The sequence below is a fragment of the Vigna angularis genome, chromosome 10, assembly GCF_016808095.1.
Source record: "Vigna angularis cultivar LongXiaoDou No.4 chromosome 10, ASM1680809v1, whole genome shotgun sequence".
NCBI classification, from domain to species: domain Eukaryota; kingdom Viridiplantae; phylum Streptophyta; class Magnoliopsida; order Fabales; family Fabaceae; genus Vigna; species Vigna angularis.
In genome coordinates this window covers 29,382,306-29,398,629 of record NC_068979.1, presented here as the reverse complement: position 1 = coordinate 29,398,629, position 16,324 = coordinate 29,382,306, and the positions used below count along the sequence as shown (strand labels likewise).

The 16,324-nt window shown below is 34.3% G+C and overlaps 1 protein-coding gene across 1 annotated transcript; it reads right to left on the bottom strand.

Moving 5' to 3' along the window:
• Positions 1-2,675: 2,675 nt before the first annotated feature.
• On the bottom strand, positions 2,676-7,169 carry LOC108335195 (transcription factor bHLH121). The gene is made up of 5 exons (XM_017571153.2): positions 6,944-7,169; positions 6,644-6,774; positions 4,595-4,722; positions 4,038-4,511; positions 2,676-3,202 (listed from the first exon to the last, which is right to left on the bottom strand). Exons 1-5 carry the CDS (start codon positions 7,051-7,053, stop codon positions 3,047-3,049), a joined length of 999 nt encoding a protein of 332 aa, XP_017426642.1. The 5' UTR covers positions 7,054-7,169; the 3' UTR covers positions 2,676-3,046.
• Positions 7,170-16,324: the final 9,155 nt, after the last annotated feature.

Genomic DNA, 16,324 nt, shown 5'->3' with positions numbered 1-16,324 from the left:
CTTAATGTTTCGTATTCATAAGTTTTTTAAAAATTAATTTGATGCGTAAATAACTTACAAAAATTAAAGTTGAAATAAATTTAAAATCAAAATCAAAATAATTTATTGTAAGATAATACTTTATTTCACAAGGTTACCAAATTTAAATTAACTTATTTATCTTATTTGTTATTGTAATATTTTTATGGTGATTATTAAATGTATTATAATAACAGAAACATCAATATTGTTATACAATCAATTATGTTAAAAAGGAATACATTAAATTAAAGCATAACAAATTACGTATTTAATATAATAATATATATTTATTAATATTTATGATATAATTTATTATTATTCAACATGATTGATTAGATATAACTGTTCGTATAATTTTTTCCCCCATTGTGTGAAAAATTTAATGCATAAAATATTTTTCGCTTTTCATATTTCTTATGTTTTTATTTTCTTTTTAATTTTTGACTTTTTGTTCCGCTTTTTTTTATAATGGATCCTCGTTTCATTTATTCACAAGTAGGGACCAAGGGCGAATCAATTTATCCTCTAACTAAAAAATTTAAAGATTTTTAATTGAATTTTTATTAAAAAAAATTGTTTAATTAAATGTTTAGAATATGTTTAACTTTTTCTAACTACTTTATTATTTAACTTTCGTTATTAATAGAAAATGATTATTACTTATCCTTTCATTTCTAACTTATGGTTCCTTCATTATCCAAATCTCTCCAACTTGTAAGTTTGTTTGTTTTTTTTCCCTCTTCAATGAGAAGGTGATCAACGAATTAAACCAAATCGAATAGAGAATGCCAACTTGTAACAACCCCACCTTAGTAATATTACATTATTTATAAGAAAAACACAAACATATAATATATATATATATATATATATATATATATATATATATATATATAAAGTAAATTATAGTCCTCCTTTAAATAAAATATTCAAAATAAAATTATTAAAAAATTTAAAAGGAGACAATTATAAATACATACATAGGAATCCCAATAAAAATTAATACATAATTATCTCATTTTCTTAAATCTACTTAGCACACTCACTTGCAACATTATATGCTCTAGTGTATCATATTATCCTTGTAGTTAAAACCAACACAAACACAAGAAAAGCTAAATTAATTATTTATAAAACACCATACATTCATTTATTAACATAAAATATTCTATATGAGAGTCAAGATACATAAAATCACTGTTCAATACATAACATACAACATCTCAATATAGTATTTCCTCCTTATAATGAACTACATTCACACATCAATCAACATTTCACATTAGATTATACTCATGTATTGGTTTTACTTAGTCCACATCCACGCAAAAATGAAAATAAAAAATTATTTTAATACAACTTAGGTCAAGTGAAAATTTAAGATAAGGATTTTACTTACATTGTGGTGATTGAGATTAGATGTAAATTTGAGAATTAGCAAATCAAAATAAAAAAATTTATGCGTTTATCCTTCTTTTGTTTTTAAGTTTTAATATTTTCTTGAAAAGAAATATATCCTATACCCTACAATTGTACTCTACTCCTTTAATAAAGTGATTGAAAAAAATTTCTATGGTGATATTATTAAAATTAAAAGTTCATTAAACACCAGCTCATCTTCCCTCTTAATAGTACGCAATTCAGTTCTTTTCTTACATATTATTGCATATTTCCTTAATTATTTTATGACAAATTAAGTGATCAAATTACAATTGTTCAATTCCTATTGAAATAATGGTGAGAGAAAAAAATATTATAAATTACATAAATTGTTACATGGTAGTAACTAAATGGATCATATTTCAATCGAATTATAACGTTTAAAATGATACATTACACTAAATATTTCTTTATCCCAACAACTAAATTAGTAAGTATGAGACCACAAAGTTTTATGACTTATAATAAAAAAAATTGTGGTTGAAATAGTGCAAAGACATATGTTTATGAAGGAAAAATGTACAATAAGTTTATATAACTACGTCATAATTTAATCAACACTTTTGTTTTTGTTTTATTTGATTTTTCAATTATTCTTTAGGAAAAATTGAGTTTCTTAAAAAAGCTACTTCAGATTCTTGATTTAACTGTTTTACTTTTCTTTTTCTCCACAAATGAACTAGGACTCCTTGGTGCATAAGTATGAATAATGGAACCTGACTGTTGACTTACAAAAGGATAAAAGTAATCACATTGGTTTTGGGAGAAAGTATCCCACAATATATGCAATAACTTTTTTATGGTATAATGAGTAATTAATAAATTAATTTCGGTAAAGATAAATTGAGAACTAAATAATCTTCTAATAACAATATCTTCAATCTCGAGCATGGTTGGGATAGAGTTTTATTTGAAAAACTAATAATGTGCTTGGATGAAATTATTTAAAACAGTCATTCACGTTTTAAAAATTTCCAAATACTTTTATTAGAAATTTTATAATTTCTATTAATTAACGTAAATTATATATTATATTAAAATATTTATATCAATTCATTGTTTTATTTCGTCTTCTTAGACTTCTAGTTGAAAATAATAGAGTTTATTAAGTGGAAACTAATTTGAAGATATTGTCCTTACCAAACAGAATCATAACAAGTGTAATCAAATGCGATCCTAAAGTACTTAAATTCACTAAGTATACCGATAATATATAGTATAAAATGCGAATTTATATTTACACAGTGATGAGAGGTTCTCAACCACTCAAATTACTCAAAGGTGGGTTATTGTGAGTAGTTTGTAACATAGGTGTAAGGGTTATGATGCTGTAGTAGTTAACCAACGAATTTACATCTATACTACATCTTTGACCTTCTCTTAATAAGTGTTCCATTGGTCATTTTGTTTTAGAAAATGATGGAATCTATTGCCACATTAAACTCAACTCAGACCAAGGAACAGGTATCAATTGAAAACTAATATACATACATACATATATACATACATACATATATATATATATATATATATATGACATTTATGGTGAGATCAAATGGTACAAGAATCCATATACAATGAGTTATCAATCAGTCTTTGGAATGTCACCCACACTGTTGGAGCTATCTTGAAGTCCTTGAGAAGAAGAATAACGGCTTGAAGCACTCCCAGAACTCCCACCTATGATGGTTCTATCTCTTATCACTGAATGCTTGCCCTTCCTTCCTCCAGAAGTGCACTCCTTCAGAAATTGAAAATAGTGCTGTTAGTTTGAGCATTGAGACAACTTTTAGTTTTCAAGACTAGGTTTTAGTGTTTTTAATCAATGCAAACAGGACAGTGTTTACTTTTAATCAATAACCCCTAAAGATATAATCTCCTTTTAGTCTCATGTTTGATGAAGTTGATTCGTATTTCCAGACACGAAACCAAAAGGAGATTACTTTGGTGAAGGATAGCAACTACACCTAACAGATTTTCAAAAACAAAAAGACCATATAGAGATGAACCTTTTGTTGGGACCAAATGTGATACTGATAATATACGTTAAATATAAATTTTAGTTCCTATACGTGTAGCAGGTCCACAATTTGGTCCTCATACACAAAATATTTTTAAATCAATTCTTATACCTGCAGATCTTGTCTATTCAGTTTCTGCCGAAGTATGTTGACTGTTAGCTCTAACATCTATCACTTCGTCCTTTTACAAGCGCAACACAATTTTACTTTGATCTCAATATGTGCAACGCACTTTTAATTTGATCTCACTTCGTGTGACATTTTTAATTTCATCTCACTACGTGCAACACATTTTTAATTTGATCTCACTACATGCAACACATTCCTACTTGAGTTCCTTACAACGGAACTAAGAATGTACTACACGTAGAGGTAGAAGGATCAAATTAAGCATGCGTAAGAGGATTAACAGTGACAGGAACCAAATCACCTAAGTTTTACACCTATAAGGACCAAATCTTTACGTGTGGGGACCAAAAATTAAGAATTATCAACATGTGAAGCATAAATTATAGGTTTAACGAAAAACATTAATCCAGAAATTTTGTAACCTACTTGTTGTGTAGATGATGATCCAGGCATCTTAAGTTCAAGTTCTGTGGCCACATCGTGAGACTCGCTACATCGTTCAGCATCACTACTAGGCCTTCTATCACCCGATGACTTGCTAAAAGATTCCCTTTGGTTCGACAAATGGGATGTGGAAGCATAAAGCACAGATGGTGGATCAACTGGGTTGTTAGTTGGAGTAGAATATGGGACATACATTGAACAAGGACTAGGAATGGGACCAGGGTTTTGATTTCCAAAGAAAGGAAAAGGTTGAAGAGATGGGTGGATGGAAATTGGAGCAGGAGGGATAGGTATAGGAAGTGGATAAGAGTAAGGTGGACTAATGACAACCGAATGGTCAATTGCAGTCCATGGGAACATGATTCTCACTCTCTGCTGATACTGGGCATTGAGATTTTCTATATCAGATTTAAGAGAGGTCTTCTCTTCTCTGAGTTCATTTTTTTCCTGCATTAACTGCAAATCACAAAATTGACAGAAGAAATAAGCAGAAGATTGGAGCTGTAAACTTGTGATAAAAATTTAAACAAGAACCTTACTTCGTGTGACTCTTCAGAAAGTGCTTTATGTTCAGTTTTAAGCCTATTAACTTCAGCAGTTAAGTCCTTTAGCATTTGGACGGTTTCAGTAAGGATAGTTGCCTTGTCATTCTTGGGTCTATCCGGATCTGTGTTGAGTTCAACAAGCATAAATATATCAGTAATGTAATGTTATAAATGCTACATCAAATTGGTAATATATGTTGAAATAGACATAAAAACTTGCACTGGATATGACATATATATCCTTACTAAAGATATCTATACAAGACTAGATTAAAGTTCTGGAAAAAGCACCTCCGAATCTTAGAGGCCTCAAAGTCATATTAACATACTAAGATTTCCCTATAACAACCAGAAAAATTGTAACACCCCAGGTACAACAGGTAAAAGTTATATAAGGACTACCTGCTTGCACTAGCCATTTACAGAACGAGATCGAAACTCAAAGAAGGTTCTTGTTTCAGAAATCACCACAGAATCAACTATATCAGTAGTTTCTTATAGCAAAGATTACGAGTAAAGGAGAGTTGTGTACATTATCCACCAAACACCAGTCTAATTGACATGCTTTTATTCATTATTCGCTCAACTTTTGTCATTTAATTTCTGCCCACCGTCAGGATAATTTTTGTTTACACTGTCAAATAATTAAAATTACCGTGGATATGATTTTTTATAGTTATTACAGAATTAACATTCTTACCGTATATGGTTGGAAACAATGCAAAATACTTTTATTCATTTTTATTCAACAATAATCTAGCCAGGTGATATCATGATCTATCGACGCTTTGTATACGTTGTTTGGACTGCTGTGTACATCCCCAGCCAATAAGAGGAGAGGGTACTGAGTTAAAATAGACTATGCACCAATTATAAAATCGTTTCACATGTCAACGGAGCACAAACCACTATGCAAGGTATTTATTGACTTCAATAATAGTTACCTTAATGCTATGTTTGGAAGAGATGGAAGTGAGAGGAAAGAGAATATAAAGAAGGAAAAAACTCACGGATAAATTTTCTTTTCATGGTTTGGTAGACGAAAAAGTGAGGAAAATGATAAGAGAAATTACTTCAAACCTTCTTGTAAAAGTTGAACGAATTAAATTAAATCCAAAAAAATATAAATAGAGAGAGAATAAATTACTAATGATTTGTTCAAGGTGGTTGTATAGTTCTTTAAATTTAGTTTTCAAATCAAAACGTGTTCGGCAAAAAATTTAGTTGAAATGATTCTCAACTCAATTTTGAAACACTTTTACCTTTATTTTCAAATTAAGAAAAAATCACTACCTGAATTTGTCTTTTAGTATTAAAATGCACACTCTTGATACCTTTGGCAATGACACTTCTCAACGTTGTCCACGTTACCACCACCACCACCAAAACCAACACAGCCACAACCACCACTACGTCTCCACCACCATGGTCATTGCTACCATCACTGCTACAACAACCAATATCATTCACACTGCTACTACCTTCACCGTCACATTTTTGTCACCAGTACTGTCACTGTCATTGGTACTATACTCATTGTTGTTGTCATTACCACCAACCACTGACACTTCCATTACCACACTTCCATTACCTCTACTGGTACCACCACTGCCAACTCAGACACTACCATTACTATCGTTATCACTACACCGTTATCCCCGTTACCATTTCTACGACTAACACTATCCTCTTGTCCACACCATCACAATCAACATTTCTTTAAACTAATTTTAATAGAATAGAAAATTGTAAACCAATTTATTTTAAATTAAAATTTAAAATAATATTTTTAAAACTAGAAGTCACCTTAAACTAAGACTAACTTAAAAATTTTCCAAACGGAGAAGAACTAAGAATCTTTTCAAAGGGATCCTAAACCAATCGATGAAAGGTTCTTCGGAAATAAAATTAGTTCTAAACTTGGCATCCGATACCTCAACACTTATACAACAACGACAACAATTTTTATTTTTTTTAAAAAAGTAAAACTAAAAAAATGAAATTGTAAAATAAAGAAAGAAAGTGTTGAATGAACCAACGAACCTAACGTGTTTCCCAACTCTTGGAAGTGTTCGTTGAGTCGATCCCTACGGAGTTTCTCGCGGTCAGCTTTCAGAACCTTCCGTGAGGCACTCGGATCCTCCTTTTCCCCTTCACCCTTGCTTTCTCTCTCCCTACACAGAGCACAACACTATGGTTCATAAATTTATTTCTGAAAATTCTTCCTTGTTCTAAAATTTGACTTCCAGCCTACAATTTTAATCTATTCAATTCTCTTCCGTAGAAGTGTTGACACAAAATCTGATTGGAAAAATGTTTGAAGTGAGTAAGCAGCATCCAAACCTGAGAAGCTGGGAGCTGCGGAAACGGTTAGAGGTGGGAGTGAGGCGGTGGAGCGGCGACTCTGAAGCGAGTTTGGGTTTGGAGGAGAGTGGTGGATTTGGTTGATCCATTTTGGTGTGCGTGGTTGAGGTCGGTGGTTTGTGCTGCCACGGCCACAATCTGAATCTAATCCAAAAACCGGTTTTGAAAGAGAGAGAAACGCATGAAGCGTGTGCATTCCACGAGCCAGCGAGGAATCCATATATGTCGAATTTCGTTGTTTGTTTTCAAGGACGTCGTTTTCGGGACACCTGCCCCTGGATTAGGACCCAGTGCTTCACACGTGTGATCCCATGGGAGTTGACATTCGAGGCATATATTTGTGCATGCTTGCTTTATATTCATAAAACATCTACATTAATATTGAATTTTACTCTTCTCTTTTTTAAAATCACGATGATTTTAGTATGTGTAGAAAATAAATAATTTAAATTTTTTATTGTCTTCTAACATATTGATTAAAATTATAACTTAAAATCTTTAGTACTTTCCTAATTTTAGAAATTGAAATGTTATGTTATACTTTTCTCATTTTAAATTGTACTTTAATTTTAATAAAAACATTTCAAATTTATCACAATTAAATAAGAAAAGCACAAGGGTTAATTATGAGTGCTATAGATTACTTTTTTGAAATTATAAAAGTAGGATATTAATCAGATATTAATAGTCATGATAGTATAATAAGATAACAATTTTAATGATTGATAATTATAGTGGTGGAGATAAAAATATTAATAATAATAAAAAGTAACGATGAGTATGTGGGTAGGAATAACAAAAATATTGGTATTCGATATATTTGTGGATAAAATTGGTTATGAATAGTTAATATATACGGATAATATGTATTTGTGAGTAGCGAGAAATTTAGTACTTATTATTTAATGGATTGAGTTTGAGTATTATATTATTTGTACCTACAAATATCCATTATTCGTTAAAAAAATGAAATTTTATTTTTATCCTTTTTTAGGTTTAAGTTGTTTTTATTCTTTTGTTATTGTCGTTGTGCATCATGTTGTGTATGTGCTAATATTGTGTTATTAGATATTGTCAACACTCAATTTCGTCCGGATTGACTAAATAATTTTGTTTTATTGTATTCTCCTCATAAAAAGAAAAAAAATTAAAAAAAAAAATAATAAAAAAATAAATAAATAAATAAAAATAAAAATAAAAATAAAAATATAAAAAAATAAAAAAAAAAGGGATGGTCGTTCGTCCAAACAGTGACTGTTCGTCCTTTCCCACTGTTGCTGAGGACGTTCGTCCGAACAGTGGTCGCTCGTCCTTTCCCACTGTTACTGTGGCCGCTCGTCCAAACAGTGACCGTTCGTCCTCATACACTGTTTCTGCGACCGTTCGTCCAGAATCGACTGCTTGAGCGTTCGGTCTTTCACTATTCGGCCGTTCGGCCATGTGTTAATTTGGGACGTTCGTCCTCAGTTTCAAACCGCTCGTCCTTGCCTCGTGCGAACGTTCGTCCTCTCCCTTATGCGACCGTTCGTCCTTTTTCACTATTCAACCGTTCGTCCAGTATTCAAGCTTGCGAGCGTTCGTCCTCTTTGATCAAGCGTTCGTCCTCTGCCGTTCGTCCTTTCCCACTGTTACTGTGGCCGCTCGTCCAAACAGTGACTGTTCGTCCTTTGCACTGTGCAACCGTTCGGCCTGACAAGTTTACCGTTCGGTCGTGTTTTGTGTTAGTGAACGTTCGGTCTTGTTTTGTGTTAGTGAACGTTCGGTTTTCGTTCATTGACTATTTGAACGTTCGTTCTTTGTTACTGTTTGCGTTCGGCTTGTTTCGGTTGTTTTACCTTACGAACGTTCGGTATTGGCGTTCGTTCATTAACGGTCGTTCGTTTTGGTGGCACTCCCGTATTTGACCGAGCGTCCAAATAGTGGTGGTTGCATTTTAAAATGGTCTGAACTTGCCACCGAGGATTCCCACCTCCCACTGCCGCTGTCCGCCACTAACAGTCTGACGAGCCACTCACGGTTTTCTACAGAAGAAGAGAATAATCAGGGGCACTCCCACTTTTGGGTTGTCATCCACGAGCTGGCACTTCAGATTTCATGGGACGCCACTTGCATTTGCTTTCCACCTCCCCATGACAGCCTGGTTGCCTCCCACTCTATCTTTAGATGCATGCGCATGGTGGCAGCCATGATACCCATGATACCCATGATACCCACAGGAGGCGTATGCCAGTTCAGAGAGAGGAATCTTAAATTTGATAACATTTTTTCCATAATATCTGATGGCAAAAGGGAATCACCAGGGGGAGTGATTTGAATATGATTTCACCCATCATACGATCGTGGGGGGGGGGGGGGGGGGGGGACATCACAAAAAAAAGAGACATCCTTATTCACTGATTCTACAGAACAGAGACTGGAACCTTGGTTTTCCCTCCCTCGCAAACCACCATTTCTGAACTGAGATCCTGATTCTATCATCCTCCATTGGGCACACAGCTAAGATCATCACCACCCCGGCATATCCCTCTCAAGCACACTATTCTCCACCCCTCTCTGATCACCTTCATCCTTACACATAGCCCATACCATCATCATCAACACCAACACCATCATACGGCCAAGGAGAACCTTCTTTCTTTGGTAAGAAGTAGCACTAGCAAAAGAGGGGCCAAAGAAAAAAGATGGAAAAGAGACACGGTAGGCACCTACATGCAGAATAACTGGTCCAGCAAAAAAGAAGGGGAGTTTAAGGCACAACTGAATTGAAAGCAAGAGGAGAAACTTGGAGCTGCGGAGGAGAAGGATAGAAGCTGCAATGAAGAAGAAAGAAGAAAGGAAGAAGTTGAAACTGGAAGAACAAAAATAATGAGGGCTACAAGAGACTCAAGCTCCAGCTTCAAACCACCGAGAAAGGGTCCCAGCAAGTAGCTCCCATCCAAGCTTGAAAGAAGATTCACGGCCTGGAAGAAACTCACCACCCTTGCAACTTCCAGAAACCAGTGTGGCAACTCTCATGCATGCAAGCTGCCCAGGAGCTTTTCGGCAGTACAAACACCGTCCAGCTGGTTATGGAGAAAGGAGCTTTCACTTGGAAGGATGCTACGGACAGCAGCTTGGAAAGGAAACACGGTCCAGCCACCAACAACAAGTAGAAGCGTGAGAATCCAGCAGCCACCCTTTTCTTCCTCATTCTCACGGACACCGTCACTTCCAACAACTGAGAGACCACTACAACACTCCACATTCAGAGGGAAGAGCACCTTATCGAGAAAAAGGCAAGCCAGCCACGAGGAAGAAGGAGACATCGGACGCACAGGACTTAACAAAAAGGAGCCAAGCTTCAAGAGGTAAGTAATGTATTCCACTCCATGTTTTACTGAGTTTGGTTAATTTTCCTTGAACATGTCTCTGTCACGTTACCCTTGAACATGTCTTTGTTATGTGGTTGCTATGTTTGCATGTGTTATGTTTGCATGTGTTGCTGTTAAATAGATAGTGTTGTGAATATTTGTACACGGTCTGTTGTTACCGAAAATCAATCTTCATCCCTTCATGACACTGGACGTCCAACACCAATCATCCATATTCACCCAATGCCACAAGCCATATTGACACCCGCGACCTGCACCTATCATTTTCATCACATTCTCTTTCTCCATTATCTCCTATACCCAAACCACGACCAACTTCATCATCTTCATCCTTACCATTCGGCCAACACCTCCAACTTCTTCTCCATCATCTCCAGCACGTGGGGGGCACTGGCTCCTTCTGTTTCTTCATCCTGATCTCACGGCCTTTACCTCCAACACCGAACAATCATCACACCCAACCATCTGGACACCCACGGCCACCGCTAACACGCACGGCCAGACACCCATATTCACACACTCCAGCCCACCATCTTCATCCTTACCTCACGGCCAACACCATCGCCCTTATTCCTTCATCCTTCATATTCACCTCACAGCCATAAACCCTCCTACAAACCAACACGACTTTCATTCCTCCATTCACTCATTTGAACTGGACCCTCCAAAGCCATCGGCGTCACGGTTGGGAACGGATCCGGTGGCGTTTGGGTTTGCCGCTGACGGCTCCTGGCGCAGCGCGGAGAAGAGAAATAGAGAGAAAGTGGTGACCCGCGGTCGGCAGCGGTCGCGGTGGTGCCTGAGGTGCTGAGAACGGTCGAGAGCGGTTCGCAGTGGCTGGTTCGAAGCGGTAGCGAGGAAGTGGTTGGTCCAATTAGAGAAGGAGATTCTGAATTTGAGCTGAGTTAACTGTGAACGTAAAATGAGTATGAATTTGGAAACCCCTATTTTCTGAATACAACTCTTTGGACCTAACCCTTCGGACCGCATCCCTTCTTCCTGGCACCCACAATTTTCACTTATGCACTCCCAGGGCTTAAGCCCATGTGTTCTTGCCAGAAGTAAAAAGACAAGAAATGGGTCTCTTGGGCCAATATTCACCTGCGGCACCCCCAAAATTCATCAGTACACCCTTACGTTCTTTTGGATTTGGGCTGGACGAAGCAAATCGTGTTGCAATACTGGTTTTATCCCTAACACTCTTATTTTCATTGGATGTTCTCTTGCTTTTATTTTATTTTCATGTTTTTTTTAGTTGTTTCATATTTTATTATGTATCCCCTTGTAAGATAACCCCATCCCTTGTTTCATTTATTTGTTAAACACTGCACACACTCACTTTTTTTTTAATTGAACAGAAATCACAAAAAAAATGAATAAATAAAATAATAATATTTCTCTTTCTCCAAAACGCCAAAAATATGTTTCAAAGGTTTAGGCACATGTGTGATCGCACGCATCGTCCTTGTGTCAAAAACCTTTTCTCTTTCTTCAAAAATACCAAAAAAATATGTTTTAAAGGTTTAGGCACATGTGTGATCGCACGCATCGTCCTTGTGCCAAAAACCTTTTCGCTTTCTTCAAAAATGCCAAAAATACGTTTTAAAGGTTTAGGCACATGTGTGATCGCACGCATCGTCCTTGTGCCGAAAACCTTTTCTTTTTCTTCAAAATACCAAAAATACGTTTTAAAGGTTTAGGCACATGTGTGATCGCACGCATCGTCCTTGTGCCGAAAACCTTTTCTCTTTCTTCAAAAGTGCCAAAAATACGTTTTAAAGGTTTAGGCACATGTGTGATCGCACGCATCGTCCTTGTGCCGAAAACCTTTTCTCTTTCTTCAAAAATACCAAAAAAATATGTTTTAAAGGTTTAGGCACATGTGTGATCGCACGCATCGTCCTTGTGCCAAAAACCTTTTCGCTTTCTTCAAAAATGCCAAAATACGTTTTAAAGGTTTAGGCACATGTGTGATCGCACGCATCGTCCTTGTGCCGAAAACCTTTTCTCTTTCTTCAAAATACCAAAAATACGTTTTAAAGGTTTAGGCACATGTGTGATCGCACGCATCGTCCTTGTGCTAAAAACCTTTTCTCTTTCATCAAAAACGCCAAAAAATATGTTCCAAAGGTTTAGGCACATGTGTGATCGCACGCATCGTCCTTGTGCTAAAAACCTTTTCTCTCTTTTAAATTAAATTACAAAAAAATATGTTTCGAAGGTTTAGGCACATGTGTGATCGCACGCATCGTCCTTGTGCTAAAAACCTTTTCATTCTCTTAAATAAAAATACCAAAAAACATATATAAAATCATCAAAAAACTAAAAAAACATTCACTTTTCAAACTACAAACAATATCGCCTTCCAGAACTACGTGATCCTTGATTCTCCATCAAAAGTGGAGATACGTAGGAGCAAGGCCAGTCCTTGTCAGGCTCACTCTCCCAAAAATCCAAATCATTTTCCAAACAAATTCTCAAACAATTTTCAAACAAATTTCCAAGCAGTTTTCAAAAGAACTACGTAACCCTGATTTCTCACATGAGAATACGTAGGAGCAAGGTCAATCCTTGTCGGGCCCCAAAAAGCTAAAAAATATTGTTTGTTTCTTTAGAGTTTTATTTTAAGGGGAAGTTAAATACTTTGAAAACCACATACATATTCGCGCATTTAGTTAAAGGTACTGCCTTAGGGCAGGCGTTGTAGGGTGCTAATACCTTCCCTACACGTAACCGACTCCCGAACCAAGAATCTGGTTCAAATTGACCATGCCTTATCATTTTATGGTTTTTCCGTAGTTTTCCAGAATAAACTATGGTGGCGACTCCAAAATCTCTTTTCAATATTTATTCTTTTTATTGGATCGTCGTCCCGTCGCGATTCCGGTTGCGACAGATATTTATGAAGGTTAAAAAATGTTAGATGGAAAAATAAAAATGTAGTAGATTTAAGGGAGTTGAGCAAATTTGATCAATTAATAATAAAAACGTTTGAGATAAAGAACATTTTCTAGTATTTTCGTTTTATTTCTTTAGGAAGAACTCAATGCTTATTTTTTGTTTTTGACTATGGATTCTATGGAATTAGGTGTTTTTGTTGGCCTTCATCCTCACTTGCAAACACTTTCATGTGAGAAAGTTTCGAACTCAATCTCAAATTTGTTGAATCACTAGGCTTGCATGTGAATACGATAGATAGTTTGTGCCCGAGATTCTAATGTCAAGCTTCCTAGTCCTTTTGGTCTTAAGCATATAACAACACATAGAATGTAAATACTGAACACATTCTTATGAGAAAACAATTTCTATATATTCTCCATCTCACCATGGGAAAGAGAATCGCAAATTTTGCATAGGATCTATTATAAATCAAAACTACAATCATTAATCTTTGAGGTTTTGAAGAGTTTTATGAATATAAACACGGTTCAATCTTTTTATTAAACAATAAAAACTCATCTGAACTTAGAAAATTAAAATTCTTTCATTCTTTTATCTTCAAAAGAATACATATTCCATTATTTTCTCTAGAAAATTAATAGTGCTGTAAAAAAAATTTTTTGTAGTTGGATTAATAAATGTTATTAATATTTGTGAGTATCCAATGAGAGCAACGAGTACTATCTCTTTGAAAAAATCTATGGATTTTTTTTATGCAAGTATCGAGCGAGTAAGTAGTAGATAGACACTATCTGTGTCTAATCCAATCCATTGTCATCCCTATAAATGTGAAAGTGTCACTTATTATAATATAATGGTGAAATTGAATATAATAATAGTTCATTATAATAGTATAAACAATAATAAGTGTTATGATAATAATGATTCAATAAAAGGTTGACTACACTCTCATTTCTTAAGTAAAAAGTTATATACACATATATTTAATATTCAACCAATATGAAATTTGTATTTTATTCTCGTCTTTATCAAAGAATATGTGTACTCGTACTCATATTTGTACTTGCTCTAATATTCAATAAAAATATTCTTTTACAAATAAACTAAATATCACACTAACAAAAACATCATATTATCAATAATGCATTTTTTTTTAATAAAAATATCATTTGTTAGCTTTAGGATGCGTTTAGACAATATCAACCGAGTACAAGTTTATTTGTCACTCTTAGGCAACATTGAGGTGTTAACTATTATTATGAAAATGATAGTGGTTAAAGTACAAGTTATATTATTATGAAAATGATAGTGGTTAAAGTACAAGTTAAGTAAGTGAAGTTTATTTGTCCCTTAACGAAAGTTAAGTAAGTGAAGTCACAGTTAAATCATGACATTTGGACTACTATCCTCTTAAGTAGAAAAAGTTACATTCTTACTATTATAATTTTTAGCGTAGTGATGGAGTGTTTGATCCAACAATAATGATGATAATAATAAAGATGTCAATGATGATAAAAGTTTTAAAGCAATTATGAAAGTTTTGTGATTGTCAACAACCATGTCACCGATAAACGTGGTGACAATGTGCTGGTGTTAGAGGTCCTGCATGTGAAGATAACAACAATGATAGTGAGAGTGGTGACAATGATAAAGAATGATAATGACAAAGGTAGTGATAGCGATAATGATTGTAATAAGGTGAGTAGTGATAGAGTAAGAAGGAAGTTCATTATTTTTAATGGTGAATCTTCAAAAATATTTGGTGGAGCCAAAACTTTATTTATAAGTGTATAAATATTTGAAGGGCTAAATATACAATAATTAAAAATAATATTTTTATTTATGTATTAATTTTTATATATAAAAAATGAATGAAGTGGGGGAAGGGAGGACAAGAAGCACTTTTGGGTGATTTTTGGTTACCACAATTTCAATTACAATCAGCCATTGGAAGGGAGGACAAGAAGCACTTTTGGGTGATTTTTGGTTACCACAATTTCAATTACAATCAGCCATTAAGTAGTGTGATCATTTATTATTAGCTTAAGTGGAATGTAACTACAATTAATGAATTTTTTTGTAATTTTTATGGTTAAAGCTTCTAGCTGAACCATTTGAAGGAACAAGTTAAGTTTTATTCAAAAATATTAGAGATTATCTTTTTTCTATCTTAGTGAGAGTGATTCTCTAAGTTCTTAAGTGATGCAAAAATTCTTTGGTTGTATTAAAGGACTTTCCCATCCTTTGTGTATTGTCTCTCTTGAAAAAAGTGATTATTTCCTTTCACCTTTCATATTTACCTCTTCTTCCTTCACTCGAATTCATAAACTCACTTTTGTCTTAATTATCTCGTGGTCATATCTCTCATCCTACTCACCCAAATTAAGTGATTCTTGAGCCTAAATGGAAGTCCAGAATGTGAACTTTCACCTCGTTTCAGAATCACTTCAATTAAAGTTATATAGCTCGAGATATCGATATTTCTAAAATACTGTTCAACTCACCTTCTCAATTTTTCAAATTTCCTTCAAGGTTCTAACCCTATCCCTAAATATCCTAAGTAGTCCTTGTACAAATGGAGTTCACATTAGAGAGGGGGAGAGGTAGAGAGAGAGATATATTAGACAATTTTTCTAAATATCAATTCGTTCTATAAGATGAAATTTGTGTTCATATTGATAATTGCTTGTAGAAACTTGGCTTCTCTTAGAACCTATTAGAAAGTGAAGCATTTCTTCATCTCCTCTCCATTTTTGTACAAATCACGGCCTTTTCCTCCATGGAAATCAATTATCCAGTTCGTCCACAAGAAGGAACTACATCAACCATCTTATCATGTACTTGTTCTTCTGTATCTTTCTTGTTAGTATTATATCTCTCATATTTTTTTCGTATTAAATCTCTTTCATCATTTTGATGTATATCTTCTGTCTTTTTTTATACTTGCTGCTTTGTTTGATCGATTAGAATATTCTCTCAAATAAGTAGTTATAATCTTTCATTCTTTGATAACTAGCTTATTATTCTCTTATAGTATTAGATCATGTCTTAACAATATATCCCTAAAACATATTTTGATAATATATCT